The following is a 16,396-nucleotide window of genomic DNA, read 5'->3' as shown; positions in this document are numbered from 1 at the left end:
ATATAAGACGATGCGGATTGGCTGATCCATCGAACACACCCCATTTACGCAAAAGATTAATTTGATTAGGGTGGAGAGGGTGGGAAACATTTATACTTTTGAAAAATTTTCTTTAAGTTTGGAAGATTCCCGTATACTTTACTTTTCTCTAGGGCTTAAGAAATTTATTTCTTATAATAACAGTACCTTGAGAAAACCTTCGCTTTAAAATCTTTCATCGTGGGGATGACAAACCTACATCGCACCCCTCCCTAGTTAAATTTGAAAGTTCCTCGTTCGAAATGATAGCATCTGTTTGTCTTCAGTTCAGCTAATTTGCACGGAACTCCATCAAAGAAAATCTTATTTCCCTTCCATTTTTAAACAAAAAAATGCCTCCTAAAAGAGGAAAGCCCAAAGCAGTCGCTGCTACCGAAGTCATAAGCACCTCGCGCTTCAAAACATTGAAGGTAAATGAGCGGATCTCGATCAAAAACTTCGTGGAAAAACACAAGCTGAAATTTGCAACTGGACGAGGATTCTATCAACTGACAAAGCCGGAGACGATACAGTTCCACAAAGAGATTGTCGTGAGACGAAAATCGGACGACACTATGGCTTCTGGAGACGAGGTAAAATTAATTCATTACTTTGAAATAACTTCAGGTACTGATATGAGTTGCATCTTGGTAACATTATTGCGGCGTTATTTTTATCCATTAACGAAGCAGATGAATCGATTGAGCCAACGTTTATCTTCCTTTTGCACCTATAAACAGGATTTGATCGCCGTTCTTTTTGTATTATCAGTTACATATTGCAGCAAAACAAATTAGACCCGCTACCAAAATCAGTTTTCTTTTCTGCTGGAAGTTAATTTCTGAAAATGGAAACAAAGTTATAGTGCACAGCTGTTAAAATTTCCATAAACAACTGTTTAATTCTTAAACGAGCCTTCGATTTTAAATTTATGTTAGCAGTGCTTGGGAATTGATTACCAGCTTGAGTTTTGAACCAGTTTCAGGACAAACATACTCTGAAACTTTCAACTTTTAATGCTGACAAAACTTTGATAGGTATGATCAACTTAGATTAAGTCGAATCTATGCTCCGAGTACAAGTTAGATAAGGTATGTAAGAGAACATTTTCATAGGCTCAAATGGAATTAGAAACCTTTGAAAAATTTATGAGTGCCTATTTATTGCCAAATTGGAAATGATCATCAAATTAAATATATGCTTTGATAAAGGTATTAAACTATTGAAGTTTTTCATTCATATTTTTAGGTTCGTGAATTACTTGGGATTGGAAAGGAAACAGCAAAATTTAAATTAGACAAGGATAAATTGGAGGATTTTGATGTGTTTGTACAGTCAACCTCATACAACCGTGTCTTGATGCCAGATACAGAGTTCTTATATGACACAGGAGAAGGTGGAGTTGTCTCGTTAGAAGTGGAGGCAGCAAAACCAGCAGCAGCAATTTCTGCAGATGATGCCAAGGAGAAACCCAGCACAAGCCGAGGAGTGGGCAGAGGAAAGCGCAAAAAAGCAGAAGAGGTGTCAATTTTCATCACTGCATTTTGATTAAATATAAAACTATTGAAATTTTCATTAAGTTATTAACCCTGAATGACCAGCATCTAATTTCCCCTTACAATTTCACCCTTGAATCACTCTTTAAGGTCTTGAGAATAATGGAAATGATCACCAACAAAGCTCTTGATTGTTAAACAAATTCTCCTTGAGTACAACTGAAGAAATGTATAGAAAACAGTATGGGGAACATGCATACTGATGTTAGGGTGTGAAGGGTAAAGTATGGCTGTAATAGCATAAAAACAGGTTGCAGTTAGTCATTGTGGTAAATGCACTTCTAATGATTGTTTCATGTTATTACTTCCCATGCCAATTGTGATATTTTAACTGGCGTGCACACTGGGATTCTTCCTTAGGTGATGAGGCCAACTGAATATGATTGTGTAATCTCATGAACAATCCTGTACAGCTCTGATTGGCTTTTATTTCACAGCTGTCATTAGCCCATTTTCATGAAGTGCTCCCTCTGTGGTCCGTAGTTGCACAGCTCTTCCAGTCAGTTATGTTTTTTTTTTTTTATATTTTATATCAGTGGCCCTCATGCTTATAAGATTCCTATTCCACTGTCCTTGTGGATGTTGTCAGTGTGAAGTCTCATGTGGGATTGCCTTTCTTATTTAGGCTTGATCCATAAAACCAGGCTTGGGAATTTGGTGGCTGTGGGAAGCAATTGCTCTCAGCAGTCAACCCAATCCCTGCTTCCCTAGTGCTTGTATATGACTTAATAAAGTGTAAAAAGATCTTCAATGATTTTCAGCCATGAACCTTGAGTTATTTTGCATTTTTAGAAGCCAACAGTTGACTCAGAGGTAAAGAAGGAAGATGAAGCATCGTCACCAGCTAAGAAAGCAAAACCAGCAGCAGCAAGTGTAGCATCAGGAGGAGCTGATGTCAAAGAAATAGTATTCTCATTTGATACCACAGGATCAATGTACCCCTGCCTCACTCAGGTGACAAAGAACTACTTGTCTAGATAGCTGTGTCTTGTAAAATTGTGGTTAAGTCCTAAATATTCAAACTTTGTACAAGGTACCAAATTCTGGAATCTCATTGGCTAAGCTAAGCCAGTTAATGGTTTGCAATGTACAGTTTTTACTTGTTTTTGATGCCTTTTCCTCCTAAACTAATTTTTCTGAGATCCAAATTGTAGCTTTATCTAAATATTACCTTAAGTTAACTTCTTTCTAAACTTCCCTATCATCTGTTCTTCATTTTGCCCCTTTTTTTTCTTTTTGAATTACTTTTAACCCTTTAACTCCCAAGATCTGATTGTTAATTCTCACCTCTAGCTGCTACACATTTCTTTTTAATTTGGTTATGAGAATTCAGTGTTCAATCAAGATAATGCCTTGAACCTGATAAGTTTGAGTAAAAAATCTCACTACCTTTTTGCAGAATAATGTATAAATACTATTGGGAGAAGTTACATGTTAATCACTTCTGGGAGTTCAAGGTTTAAATTGTACAGCTGGCAAACACATTCTTTTGCTCCAATTCATTCTTAACAGTCTCTAATGCTAAAAAATTGAGAGAAGAATTTCAGTCATACAAAAAAACCAAGAAACTGAAAAATACCCTTGGCTCTACCTTATATTCCTTGTTTACAATTTTATTTTCATAAAGGTCCTTCAATAAATAAGACATGTTTGTCCAGTCAGTGATTCCAGAATTACTGAAAAATTTGTGGATGTCAAATTTTTGTTTTCTGGATATTTGCATGTTGGAAGTTTCATATGCATTCCAGGGTACTTGAAGAAAAGGAATCCCTGGAATCAAACTTAATGCAATAGCCAGCCATAAAAATGTTCTCAACATACAACACTAATTGATTCACAAGAGAGACCTATATACCAACCACATTATGATTTAAAGCTGGAATGGAAAATTTCTCAAACAGTCATGCCAGAACAAGGCATTCTATTACCTAACTTCTAATAATGATGATACTACTCCTTATTTACTCTGCCAATAATTTAGCTTCCAAAACTTATTTATTGGGTTTTCCAGGTCAGAAAGAGGGTTGAAGAAACAGTCACTCGCCTCTTCAGAGAAATTCCTGGGATTCGCATTGCTGTCTTTGCTCATGGCGACTATCAAGATAAAGAATCAACTTATGATACAAAATGGGTAGACTTCAGTACAGACAAAAAGAAAATATGTAACTTTATCAAGAATGTATCATCAACATGTGGATATGATTCAGATGAATGCTATGAACTTGTTCTTAGACAGGTGAGTGACACTTTTTTGGCAAAGATGGTTTTATAGTTGGTCAACAGGTTTTTACTTTTTTTTTTCAATTGAATATATCTAATTGGAACATTTAAAGGAAAATGAAATAATGGCAGTTGTCTTCTTTTCTACACCAATCAAATCCTTTCACCAATTTTCATCTATGTCACATTTTGAATGTGACAGATTAGGAGAAGGGAGGGGGGGGGGAAGTTTTGCAAAATAGTGGTAAGCATAAATGTGATTTTAAGACACGTCCTTTAGCACCTGGTATGAGTGAATTTAAGGGGGGTGGACACAGGAGAAGAGTGGCATGAGGATAAATAAAAGGAGCGTCTTACTTTTAAGTTGTGGCCAAACAATTTTTTACTAAAAAACTGCATGGTTGCTTACCTCCTCCTATCTAATCTAACCAGTAAAACAATTTTTAAGAAACATATTCACAGACCATCCATTTCAATCTACTTCAATCGTCGGGCAGAGTGCGGTAAACTAACAGGCGTGAACGGAACGCAAGGGGGTGGGGGTCCTGCTTTGTGGGAGCTCTCGCAAGCTCAAGCGAATTGAACCAAAAAAAGTGAACAAACAAACACTCAAATAGTAAAAAAAGAAATTGAAATCCAGCATGCCCTGTCACCTCGGCTCGTTGGATGCGCAAAGAAAGATTAAATCGGACTTCTTAGTTGCAGGAGCTTGTCTTGTTTTCTGTAACAAGAAGAGTCCTCGAATTGTGTTACTTCTCTTGAAATGAATTTAAAGTCTACTTCAGGTAACCCTCGGCACCTCACTAGGGCTCCATGATACACGAGGTCTAAACCAAACCGCTGTTTATGCAAGCAGTGAGCCTCAGGCTTTCTCTATAAGAGGGTAGATTTAATTAAATAAATATCCTTCCACAGTTAGCTTTCGGCTCTATTGACAATGTTCACGAAAAGAAATGTTCAGATGAAAGGTTCGGCTAAATTGAAGGCAGCTTAGAACGCGGTTTAGTTAAACAACAGCTAAGCTCTGTTTAATTAACTGGCTCTTTTAACTCCCATGAGTGACCAAGACAGAATTTCTCCTTACAATATCAATATCTCCGATACAATATCAAGCATACAAGCGATGGGTACAAAGAAATATATCAATTAGGGGATTATTAGTTGATGCAACGCCAAATTCTCCAAACTAACATTATAAGAATTGTATGGCAGACAGTAAGGAGAATTACTGATGAGATCCTGGGAGTGAAAGGGTGAACTCTGTGTTAAGACTTAGTCCTTTGGATCTGGAGTTTGGTCCTGATAACTTTTGCTGACGTCTTTCAAAATTCGCGAACTTTAATGCAAAATCTGTGGTTGACGGCTTGAAGCATAGGTTACCTCTGTATCGTTTCCCAGTCTTTTTTATTCCATTAAAATCAAACTCACTTCATACGATGTAAATCTGGTATAAAATGTGAGATCATAGAATTAAAAGCTGTCAAACAATGCAGTTTTGAATGTTCAGAAAGGAATTAATGTATTAATAGTCAAATGCATTTAGTCTTACTCTTGTATTTAAAAAAATTTATGGCCGAAAAAAGTTTCCTTTTCCCTTTCCTACTGTTGCGTGTGGTTCTTATGGAGTGCTTTTGTTCTTATCTAAGGTTCGTGAAGAGCTGTCCTGGACACCAGACTCCCAACGTTCGTTAGTGATAATAGGCGACGCCTCACCCCATCCCCCTTCGTACCACTTGAACACACTGAAAATTGACTGGAAGGAGGAAGCTAAGAAACTCTACAATGAGATGGGCGTGCGGATTTACTCGGTCCAGTGTCTTAACTACGGTGGCTCTGACACCTTCTATCGTAAAATCGCTGAGTTTACCTGTGGTTGGCACTTGAAGCTAGATCAATTCGCTTCCATCGTCGATTTCCTAACGGCCATTTGCTATCGAGAGCAGGGAGTGGAGCAACTGGAAGCTTATGAGGCAGAGGTCAAGTCAAGGTCAAAGGGCTCTGGGTTGAATCGTAACTTGCATGCCTTGTTTGACACTCTAGCCGGTAGGAGTACCAGTACCTACACCGGTGGAAGTGATCACGAGGGACTGGAACCGGTCAATCCGTCTCGATTTCAGGTAAATGACATCACGGTGCGTTACATATGAAAGAACAGGATATCTAAGATAGGACGCGCGCTCTCATTGGTCGATTGGGTAGGGTATTTAAGAAAGTACGCACTCTCTTATTGGTCGAATGAGTCTGGCCCAAAACTCTTTCATGCCCGTGAACATAAACTAGTTTATTTTACTATATCAGTTGGTTCAAGAAGAGGGGGAAGATTTCAATTGAACAAACTTTTGAATGTAGCGAACAGTTCATTGTAACACGGCCCTCTAAACTGATCAATTGTAACGCTGAAGTGGCTCAGACAGCTCACTTCATACGTTTTTCATCGCCAGATCCTGGAAGTCGACGAACGCGGCGACATTCGCTCTTTCGTCGAGAAGAACGACCTTCCCTTCAAAACAGGACGTGGGTTTTACGAGTTCACGAAGCCAGAAAAAATTTCAGACAAGAAGGAAGTCGTTTTGGTGGACAAGGCCTCCGGGGACATGTTTACTGGACCTGAAGCATGCGCAATGATCGGAGCGGGAGGGGCAAATAAAATCAAGCCCACGTCGTTTGACAAATGGCGGGTTTTTGTGCAGAGTACCTCGTACAACAGGGTTCTGATGCCTGGTACTGGGTTCTTGTACGAAGTGGACACAGATCGCTGATCCCTATGATTGACAGTTAAGCACTAAGAAGGTTTTCTCATGGAATTGTAAATGGTTTCTTTTGACCCAGAAAGTGGGTGGAAAATAGAGTGAAACTTTAGAGTAATACTTTTCTGGAGTGAGGAAACATAAAATAAACAAACAAACAAAAACAAAACCAAAACCAAAACTATCAAGAAATCAAAAAGGAAAAAAAAAACATAGATTCAACCTACAAGTAGGCACAAGATGTATCAGTCACTCAGTGGACTCCAAGTTTAATCAAAATTGAAAGAAATTTTTTATCACTTTAGAAGTTTAAGACCGATGGTACTATTTTGTTCAACAGACACACGAAGGTCGATGTCATTGAATACGTTTAACCGATCACTTTTTTACAAAATTTAAGGATTTAAAACTGATAAACTTTTAGGTAAGTAACGTGTCGGTTTTTTTTGTTCTTTTTTAGAGTTTTACTCGAGAGCACCTCTCGACGAGGGTTATTAAAAAAAGTGTAAGTAACTACAGGAGGTTGTCAGGACAAAGGTAGCGAGAGGCTGGCGAGAGCTTTTCAGAACAAACAGATTAAAACAAAGCAAGGCCAAAGAAATCTCGGATTGCGATAAGCATTCAATTGAACAACGCTCTGAAATGCGCACACGTTTTTAGTCGGAGTAATCGATCTGAACTGGGACTTGATTTGCTGAAAATTTACTTCAGTATTATAGACTTTTACTGAGAAAGATTGTCAATATACTTTTGGTTTAAGGGGTTGGGATTAATTTTGTGGAAGCTTATTGAAAATTTTGTGTCTACTAAGGGGATTAGGGTTGACGCACATTAACTCAAGCTTTCAAGGTTAATCAAAAAGTGATACATTTGTCAAGGTGAAAACTGACACTCAAATTACTAGAATGGAAATTAACAAAACACTTGGGTTTATTGAGAGTTGGAGTCTTAAAAAGCCAACTGTATGTATTAACTAAGTGGATAGAAACTTTGCACTTTAAACCTTAGATTTTCTTAAGCGTACTATTTCACACGCTCAGAAGGGCGTGGTCTTGAATTGTATGCGGAAAAACTTTTTACTTTAGCAAAGTGTCACTAAAACAACTCAAAAAAGGTCAATTAAAATTTGCGTGGTTATTCAAAAAGTGCCCTTAACTTTGCGTATGCATCCATCATTTGTTTTGCGGAATCTTTCAGAAAAGCGAACTGTATTTCGAGATTTAAACCTCGATCAACCTCGAAACAAGTCGGTGGAAATTTTAGGTAAAGATGCGAACAGCGAATTATTTGCCTAACAGGTTTATTCAGGAAGAAAACCTTTCATCAGCTGAAATCACATCCTTACATAATCATTTTGAATACTGATAGCGAGGCTCATGGAATGTTTGATTCGAATTGCAAATATATTTCCACCCAGTGATTATTCATTTCAGTTGAATCAGCATCTTCACACGTGGTGCTCAGAATTTTGCTAGCCTGCTTGGTTTAAAGTTACTCGCCCTAAATAACAGTTTTTGGTCGGAAAAATCGTCGTCTTACAAGTCCCAAATGCTCATAACGTTGGACTGATTAAGTTGCAATGCTGCTAGGTCCTGAAAATTCAATATTCGGTATGAAACGATTCTCGAACGAGGTTACAACTGACAACGGCAAGCAAACTGAGTCAAGCTGTAAGGTGACCGAAGCATGGTCTTCTCTGAACTCAAGTAAGTTATATAATTTCATTATTTTGACTTTTAAATAGTTTTTAAACAATTTTGTGAGTTCGGCTAATATTTTTTTCATCCACTTAGAAGAAAACCAAAAAACAACGCGATAGCAACCGCTGTAATTTAGTTCAAAGAGAACCGCTGTCAAACTTCAGTTCAACCTGTGAAATATTCATCGCGTTTCTGAATAAATGTTGTAGTTGTATGATTACCTGCAATCAGCGTCAGAATAATTCGAGACGTGTGAAGAGTTCTATTTATGTGTAGAGTAACACTACTGTTTCTACCACACTCTAAATCATTGACAGGACTGTTTACAATCTTAGACAAAATTACCTTACACTCGAGCGATAAAACTGATCTCTTATTAAGATACTTGTTACAAGGCAATACGTAATGTGTCAATCAATTCGTAGCTTCAACTTCACCCCCCCCCCTCCCCCAGCCCTTAGTATTTGAACTCAAGAAGATTAATTGGTTCCAACTCTCGTCATAGAAGCCTAAATTGCGTTCAAATGCTCTACTCGAACAAGAATTGTTTTGAACAGTTCTTTGTTTGCAATTGATCAACGAATGTAACAGAATTAAATTAGCAAAGGCGCGTATTAGCTTTCGGTGCCGCCTTTTGATATTACCTCAAGCATCATTCTACGATGTAATCATTTTCCTCTGAGCCATTTGCTCTTGAAAACGGACTCTTTACTTTAAAACTCCTCCATATTTAAAATTGAAAACATGCATATTCTTGCTGGTTCAAACCCCCACCCCACCTAGGCAATTTTTAAATTCCCCACCCCGAGCACGGACGACGGTTAAATGCCTGTGGGTTGCCCGGGGAAGATGTTTAAGCTTTGAATTGATCGGCACATTAATAAGTTAAAAATAAGTAAAATAAGGTGATTCACTCAAACGTTTCAGTCTAAAGAAAGAAACTCTTTTTGGACTAACTCGATCGTGCTTTGGAAACTTAGTTCAATTTGATGGGTGGCTAGTTTTAGATTATACCTTTTCACTCTTAACATTCTATGGCATAAATCTGCGGTTCACGAAACTTCAGTGCAAACCTGAAATGCATTCATCAATGAACAGAATGATACCAAATGTGTCTCCGTGAAAAGTTAAAGTGGTTTGTTTTATTCTGGACTTGTTTAGCTTGGTAACTTAACCATTTCCTTTGATGCATCCCATTCACACGTTTATCTTTGATTTTCCCAAGGTCTTGTTAAACGAGTATTGTGAGAAGGTTAGGGATAAAATGTTTGAATTCTCTAAACGTCACGTTGGCAATGATATTTGACCTCGTGTATATCTCGAAGAATCGAAAGCTAAATAAAAGGATGGTTACAGTTGTTGAGGAAGAAAGAGACGGAAAAGTTTAGAATTTGACGAACCACCTTAGTATTTTGCGATTCATTAATTTTGTACAAAGCTTCCAAAGTAATCCAGGACTGCAATGTTTTTACTACACTTCGATCTGTGATTGATCAGGAAAACTAGCATAACCTGCTCAACCAATCAGACGCAGAATTGAAACGAACCACGTCTCGGTAACACAAGTTTTGCCACCCTTTGGGCAGTTTGCTTGTTTTCACTTTGAGCTCTCATTAGCCCCTTGTAATATTTTCCTTCGCTCTGATTGACGTAGTGATAACTATGGTTGTGGTTTTATGGCACTCAATCGAAAAGCGTTTCGAGTTGCCTAGAAGTAACAATGTTGGTTCTGTCAACGTATTGAGAAGGTCACGTATTTAAAATTTGCTTTGGCAAACGATGGAAAATGTATCATTTGAAGGTTGAGAGAAATACAAAAGAAATAAATTTTGGTGTAATTAAAATTATTTCTGCCCAAGGTGATGATTGTCACAAACTAGCTTTAAGCCAGGTGCTGAAGAGAGAAAATTCAAACTTTTAAATCCCATTCTGTCCTGATGTATCAGTCAACAAACTGAAAATAATTGATCAGTGCATTCAGCAGCCACCTAGTAAAACCCTGGATTAAGAAGAGTAAATGTTAGTTATTGTAAGAATAAGAGGTAACTGTTCGGAGGAAATTATAGATGTAACTTGTCGAAACTTGTCAAAGTAACTGAGCTTAAGTATTGTTTCATTAATTTCACTGCCATTTCTTCTAATTTGATGGATGTTTTATCACTTCTTTGAACTGCAGTGGAGAAAGAAAAGAAGCAACAGAAATATTCAGCGCTTCATTTGCTTGTCATTGATGAATATTTTCAAGTTAACTGCAAACTTTGTGCATTTTTGAAATTCAACAAAACCTGACCATTTACAGGATCATTTTGTAATTCAATGCAACTAGCTTCAAAACTGCTTATTTGTTTCGTCATAAATTTAAACCAAGAAAAAATAATGGGATTTTATTTTCTCTTGATTTAAACACAATACTTAATATTCTTTCGTTTAAGATTTAATTTATCGTAACAAGAGCCGTAAAAATCCTATTAAGAAGTTTATAAATGATACAAATGGATGTAGAGTGCAAGTGGTTACTGAATTTTCTAAAAAGAGCGCTTAGCGATCAGCGATCACTTCTCTGAAGAGAAAACGCGGAAACATGTCACTAAATGATTTCTTTTTCTTTTTCTTTTTCTTTCAGATTTGAACTAAAGGTGATGCAAGAAGATTCAAGACATGTATTGAATTAAATAAAGTTTCTCAGACCTCTTTGGATTCACGAGTTAGAGAGAAATAGCGTGTTAGAGAGCCATGATTGCGTCAAAAACCATCGATTGCATAATTTGCGCTTTTGAAAGGCCTAGGTACAATTTGAAAAAAAAAGTAGGTCTCTTTGTGGGAAAAACTTTTGTCAAAAAAAAAACTCTTAAATCTTTAGGCGGGAAATCTGTCCATGGAAAAAAAAGTCTGCGCTTTGGAATGGTGTCTGATGTTGACCAAAAAATAACTAAGTCTTTTGGCGGGAAAAAATCTCGCTTGAGGCGATTGATTTTCTCCCATTAAAAGTTCTGTATATTTTGCACCAGACGCTGTTCAAATTCGCAGAACTTTTTCCCCTCTCAGCAACCCTCCCTACGCATATTTTTTTAAAAGAGATAGCCTATATTTTGACTTGTTACCAGGCCCTTTTAAAAGCGCAATTATTTTTTATCATTTTTAAGGCAATGGAAGATAATAAAGTGAAAACACAAATCTTATTTGCTTGTAAGTTTTATTTATTTCCGTATCTACAACTTTTTATTGATAAATATAGATGCATTATAACTAAGTAAATTTCAACCGAGAACTAAGACAAAGTAACAAAGTCTGAAAAGCGCCAAGATTAATTTAATTTCTCGAAAAACATTTTAACAAAAAGACTAGAATAAGTCTGACAAGCACTAGGAATAACTGACATCGTTGGAAAATTTTCAAATTTCCAAAGACAGTTGTTGAACTGAGCTACAATACAATATGTCTGATATCTATCAATGCATTAGAAATGCTGAAATTTCGTAATGAGAAAGTCAAAGAAATGACAAACAGAAAAGAGTAAAAAAATCTTGCGACGTAGGATAATTACAAGTTGCACAAAAAAAATATCTCGCTTTTGGTGCTTCTAATAAACTCAACCTAACCTCTTGCATTCGAATGTTTTTTTCTTGCCAAATTATTATAGGCTGCCGACGAAATCAGTTTTCAAAACAAAGGAACTTGAATGAAATTGTGAATTTTCCTCGACAGCATATGATTAATTCCTGACGAGACTAAAATTTGTAAAGCGGTGTTTTGGTTCGGCAACAGCGTTTTGAATTTGTTCTACAACAATCCTGTAGCTACTCCCGAAAGGAAGTTGACTTTGCTCAGTTATAGGTTTTACCTCTAATATTAATATCTAACTGTCTTTCTTGTTCAAATTTTTCGATCTTTTCCTGTTTCACCTTGCTTGTGTTTGGCCTCATCCACAGACGTTAAAAGAACTGCAAGACAAAACAAACACGCTTGTTAAAATACGCAAGAACAAAACCTGCTTACAAAATAAAGGTGATCATGATATGGACACTTTTTCTCTGCCTCTCTAGCTGTTTGTTCAGAGTTGACGATCACCACAAGATGACATTTTCATTCTGCGTAACGCGTTGCGGTCTTCATTATCTGCTTGTCCAAGCTCTACCAAAAACCTTTAAACCCAAAGAGTGACCAGCTTCTAGTTTCTCCTTACAGGGATACTGCTTAATCATTCATTAAAATCATGCAAGAGAATATCAACTGTTTATATTGTCTTGAATCCTGAGAATAACGGAAATGATCGCAAAACCCATGAAGCTTTGATTTTTCAACGAATTATCCTTGCGAGTATCTTAGTATAGGGAAGAGTATGGAGAAGATGGATACTGATGTTGTAAAGGATTCTCCTTATTAATTTCAGGAGATTATAAACTCTTGTATAAACTCTTTATGGTGGCCAATTTACATTATCAACTCATGAATATGAAAGCGATCTTAGCAGTTATGAACACCACGTAAGCAGTAGTGAAAAGAAGGCCTGAAAAAAAATAAAAAATAAAAAAATAAATAAGGCCTGTACGGGATTTGAACCCATGACCTTTGCGATACCGGTGTGGTGCTTTACCGACTGAGCTAACAAGCCAACTGTGTTGGTTGATCAAACCAAATGATCAGTCGACAACAATAGTTTGCTTTAGGAACGACAACTTTGTTTGAGAATGTTATGAGGTCAGGCGAAAATCTTTCCGAGGTCGTTTCTCGTTGATGAAAATTCGTACGAGTGTGAACTGCAAAATATTATTTCAATAAAACTGAGGTGTTTCTAAATTTTCAAGCTAATTAATTACGTCGCCCAAAATGGTTCTATAATCGGTCTCTGCCTTCATCAAAAAATGTGCGAACAAAGCGTGCGTCACATGTAATCGAAGATTTAGAACGACGTGATTGGAAGACACGCCTTCCCCTTGCGCTTAACTTACGTAAACGCCCTTCAGAATTTACGCCAATAATGACAATTTCCCGCACTGAAATAACATGTTCTCAATAGCATGCAACAAGGTTACTTTAATTTTTGGGATTAAAAAGTAAGCGTCTCAGAACAATAAAGCTGACTGTTCGCAATTTTTAATGCGTGGCAAAAATTTTGTTTACATTCCGATCATTCTTTATCGGTGGCGCAAGTTAGTGACTAAATGTCGTCTAATACAAATTAAATACCGTCAATCGTTACTTTCTTTCACATGAATGTTTAAATCATCTTGAAAAGTTGGGAAAAATTGAAAAAGTATTTAAGAATTTCCAAGATTTATTGCGAAAGCTAGAAACAGCCATTACAGTTTAAAGTAAGATTTCCGCACAGCCTCATCCTAGTCAATACAGTAGTCATAAAAGCAATCTATTGTTTTTGCTACTGTTTTCTGTCTCCGAAAACTGTATGCATAATGAAGCTTATCAACATGTTTCTAGATAATTTCCTATTTTTCCTTTCGAACGAAAATTCATAAGCTCGAGCTATTAAAACTTAAAAGTGACTGACGATCAAGAGAAAAGTTTAAATTTTAAAATGTTCCTCATCATCTTTTACCGTACAAAATAATCTTTTTTCACTCTTCATTTTAAATAATCTCGTTGCATTTCCTTGACTTCTTAACATTTAAAATTTCATTGTTGTAATTTTCCAAATTACAAAACAATACAACTCTCTAGCTTGTACCGTGTTGTTTACCCACTCCAGTCATGTGATAACACTAGAGACCTTAAGCAAACCACGACGGCGACGGCAACGAGGACATGGAAAAAAAAAAGAACTAATGGGCAGAACAATAGCTCGGCACGTGCGTTTTAAAACTTTGTACATTTCTTAGCCGTCCCGTGCAAAACAACAAGGTGAAATCACCACAATTTGAGTTGTCTGCGAAACGAAACCGCGACGGTAAATTATTTTAATTTCCATTTGGAACTTAACGCTTCTTTTATACGTTATGCTGAAGTTGAGGTGTGGTGCCGTATGAGATGGTAGCCATAAATGCAGCCATTTTTTAAAATTCTAATTAAAGGCAGAAATTCATTTTTTTTTAATCGAGGTCTTCCTTAGCGTTGCCGTCCTGACTGCTTAAGTTCCCTACTACAGCTAGAGAACAGTTTCTTTCAGATTTCCTCTTATTTACGTGCGTATGTATACGCGTGACTCACAATGATAGAGAATTCACTTGGGACCCAAAATGGGTAAAAACATGCAATCTCAAGAGGTCTATCAAAAGAGCCATAATGGCTTTTAAACATTTTGCTGCCTAGGATTTGAAAAATTATTTTGCACACTGCAATGAAAACTTTCAACTGGTCTCCACAATTAACCCATCACTTAACAAGCTATTTTTGGCATATTTGTTCAACTGAGATTTTCCACATACATTAATATAACTACATGTTTATGTTATGAACCTGTTCTTTTATTATTATTATTATTATTTTTTAAAGAATGTCTCTTACCTTAATGCAATTCTTTGCTTTCGTTCGCTCTCTGTCTCCTCATATGCTTTGTTATTATTTATCTTTATGGCAGTTCATCTAAAACGTGCAAAAAAAAACAGTTAAAATTGTTTCGGCTCCATGAGTTACACAATACTGGTTTAAGAATGTAAGAGGTTCATCTAAATATCAACGTTTTTACCCCTAAAAGTGATAAGCATCTAATTTCTCCTTACAGTATCCTTGAATCAAAGATTTAAGTCATTAGAATCAAGGTGCAGATGACGAGGTCAGGAAGCTCTTGATTATCAAGCAAATTCTTCTTGAACGTACCATAGAAAACGTATATAGAACAGTATGAAGAAATTGCAATACTAATCATGTTTCCTGCATTACAACTAGGGATCTTTCAATGTACCGCTAAGCGAAAAATATGCGTTACACTAAACTTCTTCCTAGCCTAGATGAACTTATACAAATAATACAAACTAACTGAGATTGAAATTTGCTATCGAAATTATGAAAGGAGACCTGAAAGCGGCACTGGTTATGAAGAACTAGACTGAGACTCTTCCATCGTTCATATAAAACTGTCTCAACTTCATACAGCGCCGCACAAAAACTTTCAAGTGAAATTCATTCTCATTCTTACCTCGTTTTTGTTTTGTTGTGGTGAAAGGTCAATCCATGTCGGTAAAGCCTGCCAGCATAAGCAAAGAAACTCCTTAGTGTTTCTGGCTCTGGCATTTGGACGTTAAATTTCCGTGGCGTGAAACAGTTCAGACCACGAGGAACCATAAAATGTAAATGAGCTGAAAAATTTATACGTGCAATGAATTTAAGTGCAAATGAAGAGAGCGAACCTGAGAATGAGGTTGAAGAATATTTGCATAGCGAAGATTTTTAGAGTTGAGATTGAAATAGGTTAAGTTAAGGCTTATTCAAAGTTGATTCCTCATGTCCACCTAACGGACTTTTATCATATAAATTTGTGAATTTGAAGAGAGGACTGGTGTTAATTTTTCAATCACGGATTTTCTTAATTTAGTTAGATTTGGTCTTTCAATTTTCTTCAGCCTTCAGATTAAATTACAAATTTTTAATTAAGACCTTCAAGAATATCGTTATGCACTGTTGAAGCCTACTGCCTGTTTCTTATCATCATGTACAGAGGGCGTGTAAATTAACACAAAAATAACTCCTTTCCCTAAAGATTGTGCCTTGATTTTGCGTTCAAGGTTACAGATTTCTATAGAATTCGAAATTGGAAGTGTTATGCTGCGTTGGATAGCTACTTTAACGAACGTGTACCATTTTAATCATCAGCTTTTAACACTCGTAATGTCAATATAATTGAAATCCAATCAAATAGTTTGAGCTCAGTCTCTTACTGAAAAAACAAACATGTCTATAGTCGCAAACGCTAATCACACGTATTTCAAACTTTACTAGAACAAACTTGACACATTGTTGAATACGGTAACTGAAAATGACAAAATTACAAACACGCGAATGAGCATAAAATAACTTACATCGTATGAGTGAAAGTACTGGAAAACGACAAAGCGAGATAAACAAGGATACTTACAAGACGAATGTGACCAACCCAAAGACGAAAACATGAAACCCAGAGCTAGATATGTAACGGTAATTTTCACAAACTAGACAACTAACCAAATAAATTACGCGCAACCAATATATATACGATATGCAAATA

The 16,396-nt window shown here is 36.5% G+C and overlaps 1 protein-coding gene and 1 long non-coding RNA gene across 2 annotated transcripts; one reads left to right on the top strand and one right to left on the bottom strand.

The window, feature by feature from the left end:
* Positions 1-291: 291 nt before the first annotated feature.
* Positions 292-6,854, top strand: LOC131778674 (uncharacterized). The gene is made up of 6 exons (XM_059095084.2): positions 292-611; positions 1,267-1,539; positions 2,367-2,528; positions 3,586-3,810; positions 5,441-5,911; positions 6,236-6,854. The coding sequence occupies exons 1-6, from the start codon at positions 372-374 to the stop codon at positions 6,551-6,553; spliced, it is 1,689 nt and encodes a 562-aa protein (XP_058951067.2). The 5' UTR covers positions 292-371; the 3' UTR covers positions 6,554-6,854.
* A 5,210-nt stretch (positions 6,855-12,064) lies between these two features.
* On the bottom strand, positions 12,065-15,470 carry LOC136277229 (uncharacterized). The gene is made up of 3 exons (XR_010715793.1): positions 15,332-15,470; positions 14,701-14,778; positions 12,065-12,182 (listed from the first exon to the last, which is right to left on the bottom strand). It is a non-coding gene; the product is annotated as an uncharacterized lncRNA (long non-coding RNA).
* Positions 15,471-16,396: the final 926 nt, after the last annotated feature.

Source organism: Pocillopora verrucosa, chromosome 12 (assembly GCF_036669915.1).
Source record: "Pocillopora verrucosa isolate sample1 chromosome 12, ASM3666991v2, whole genome shotgun sequence".
NCBI classification, from domain to species: Eukaryota; Metazoa; Cnidaria; class Anthozoa; order Scleractinia; family Pocilloporidae; genus Pocillopora; species Pocillopora verrucosa.
Note: the sequence above shows the minus strand (reverse complement) of the source record. Positions and strands in the feature narration are given on the sequence as shown.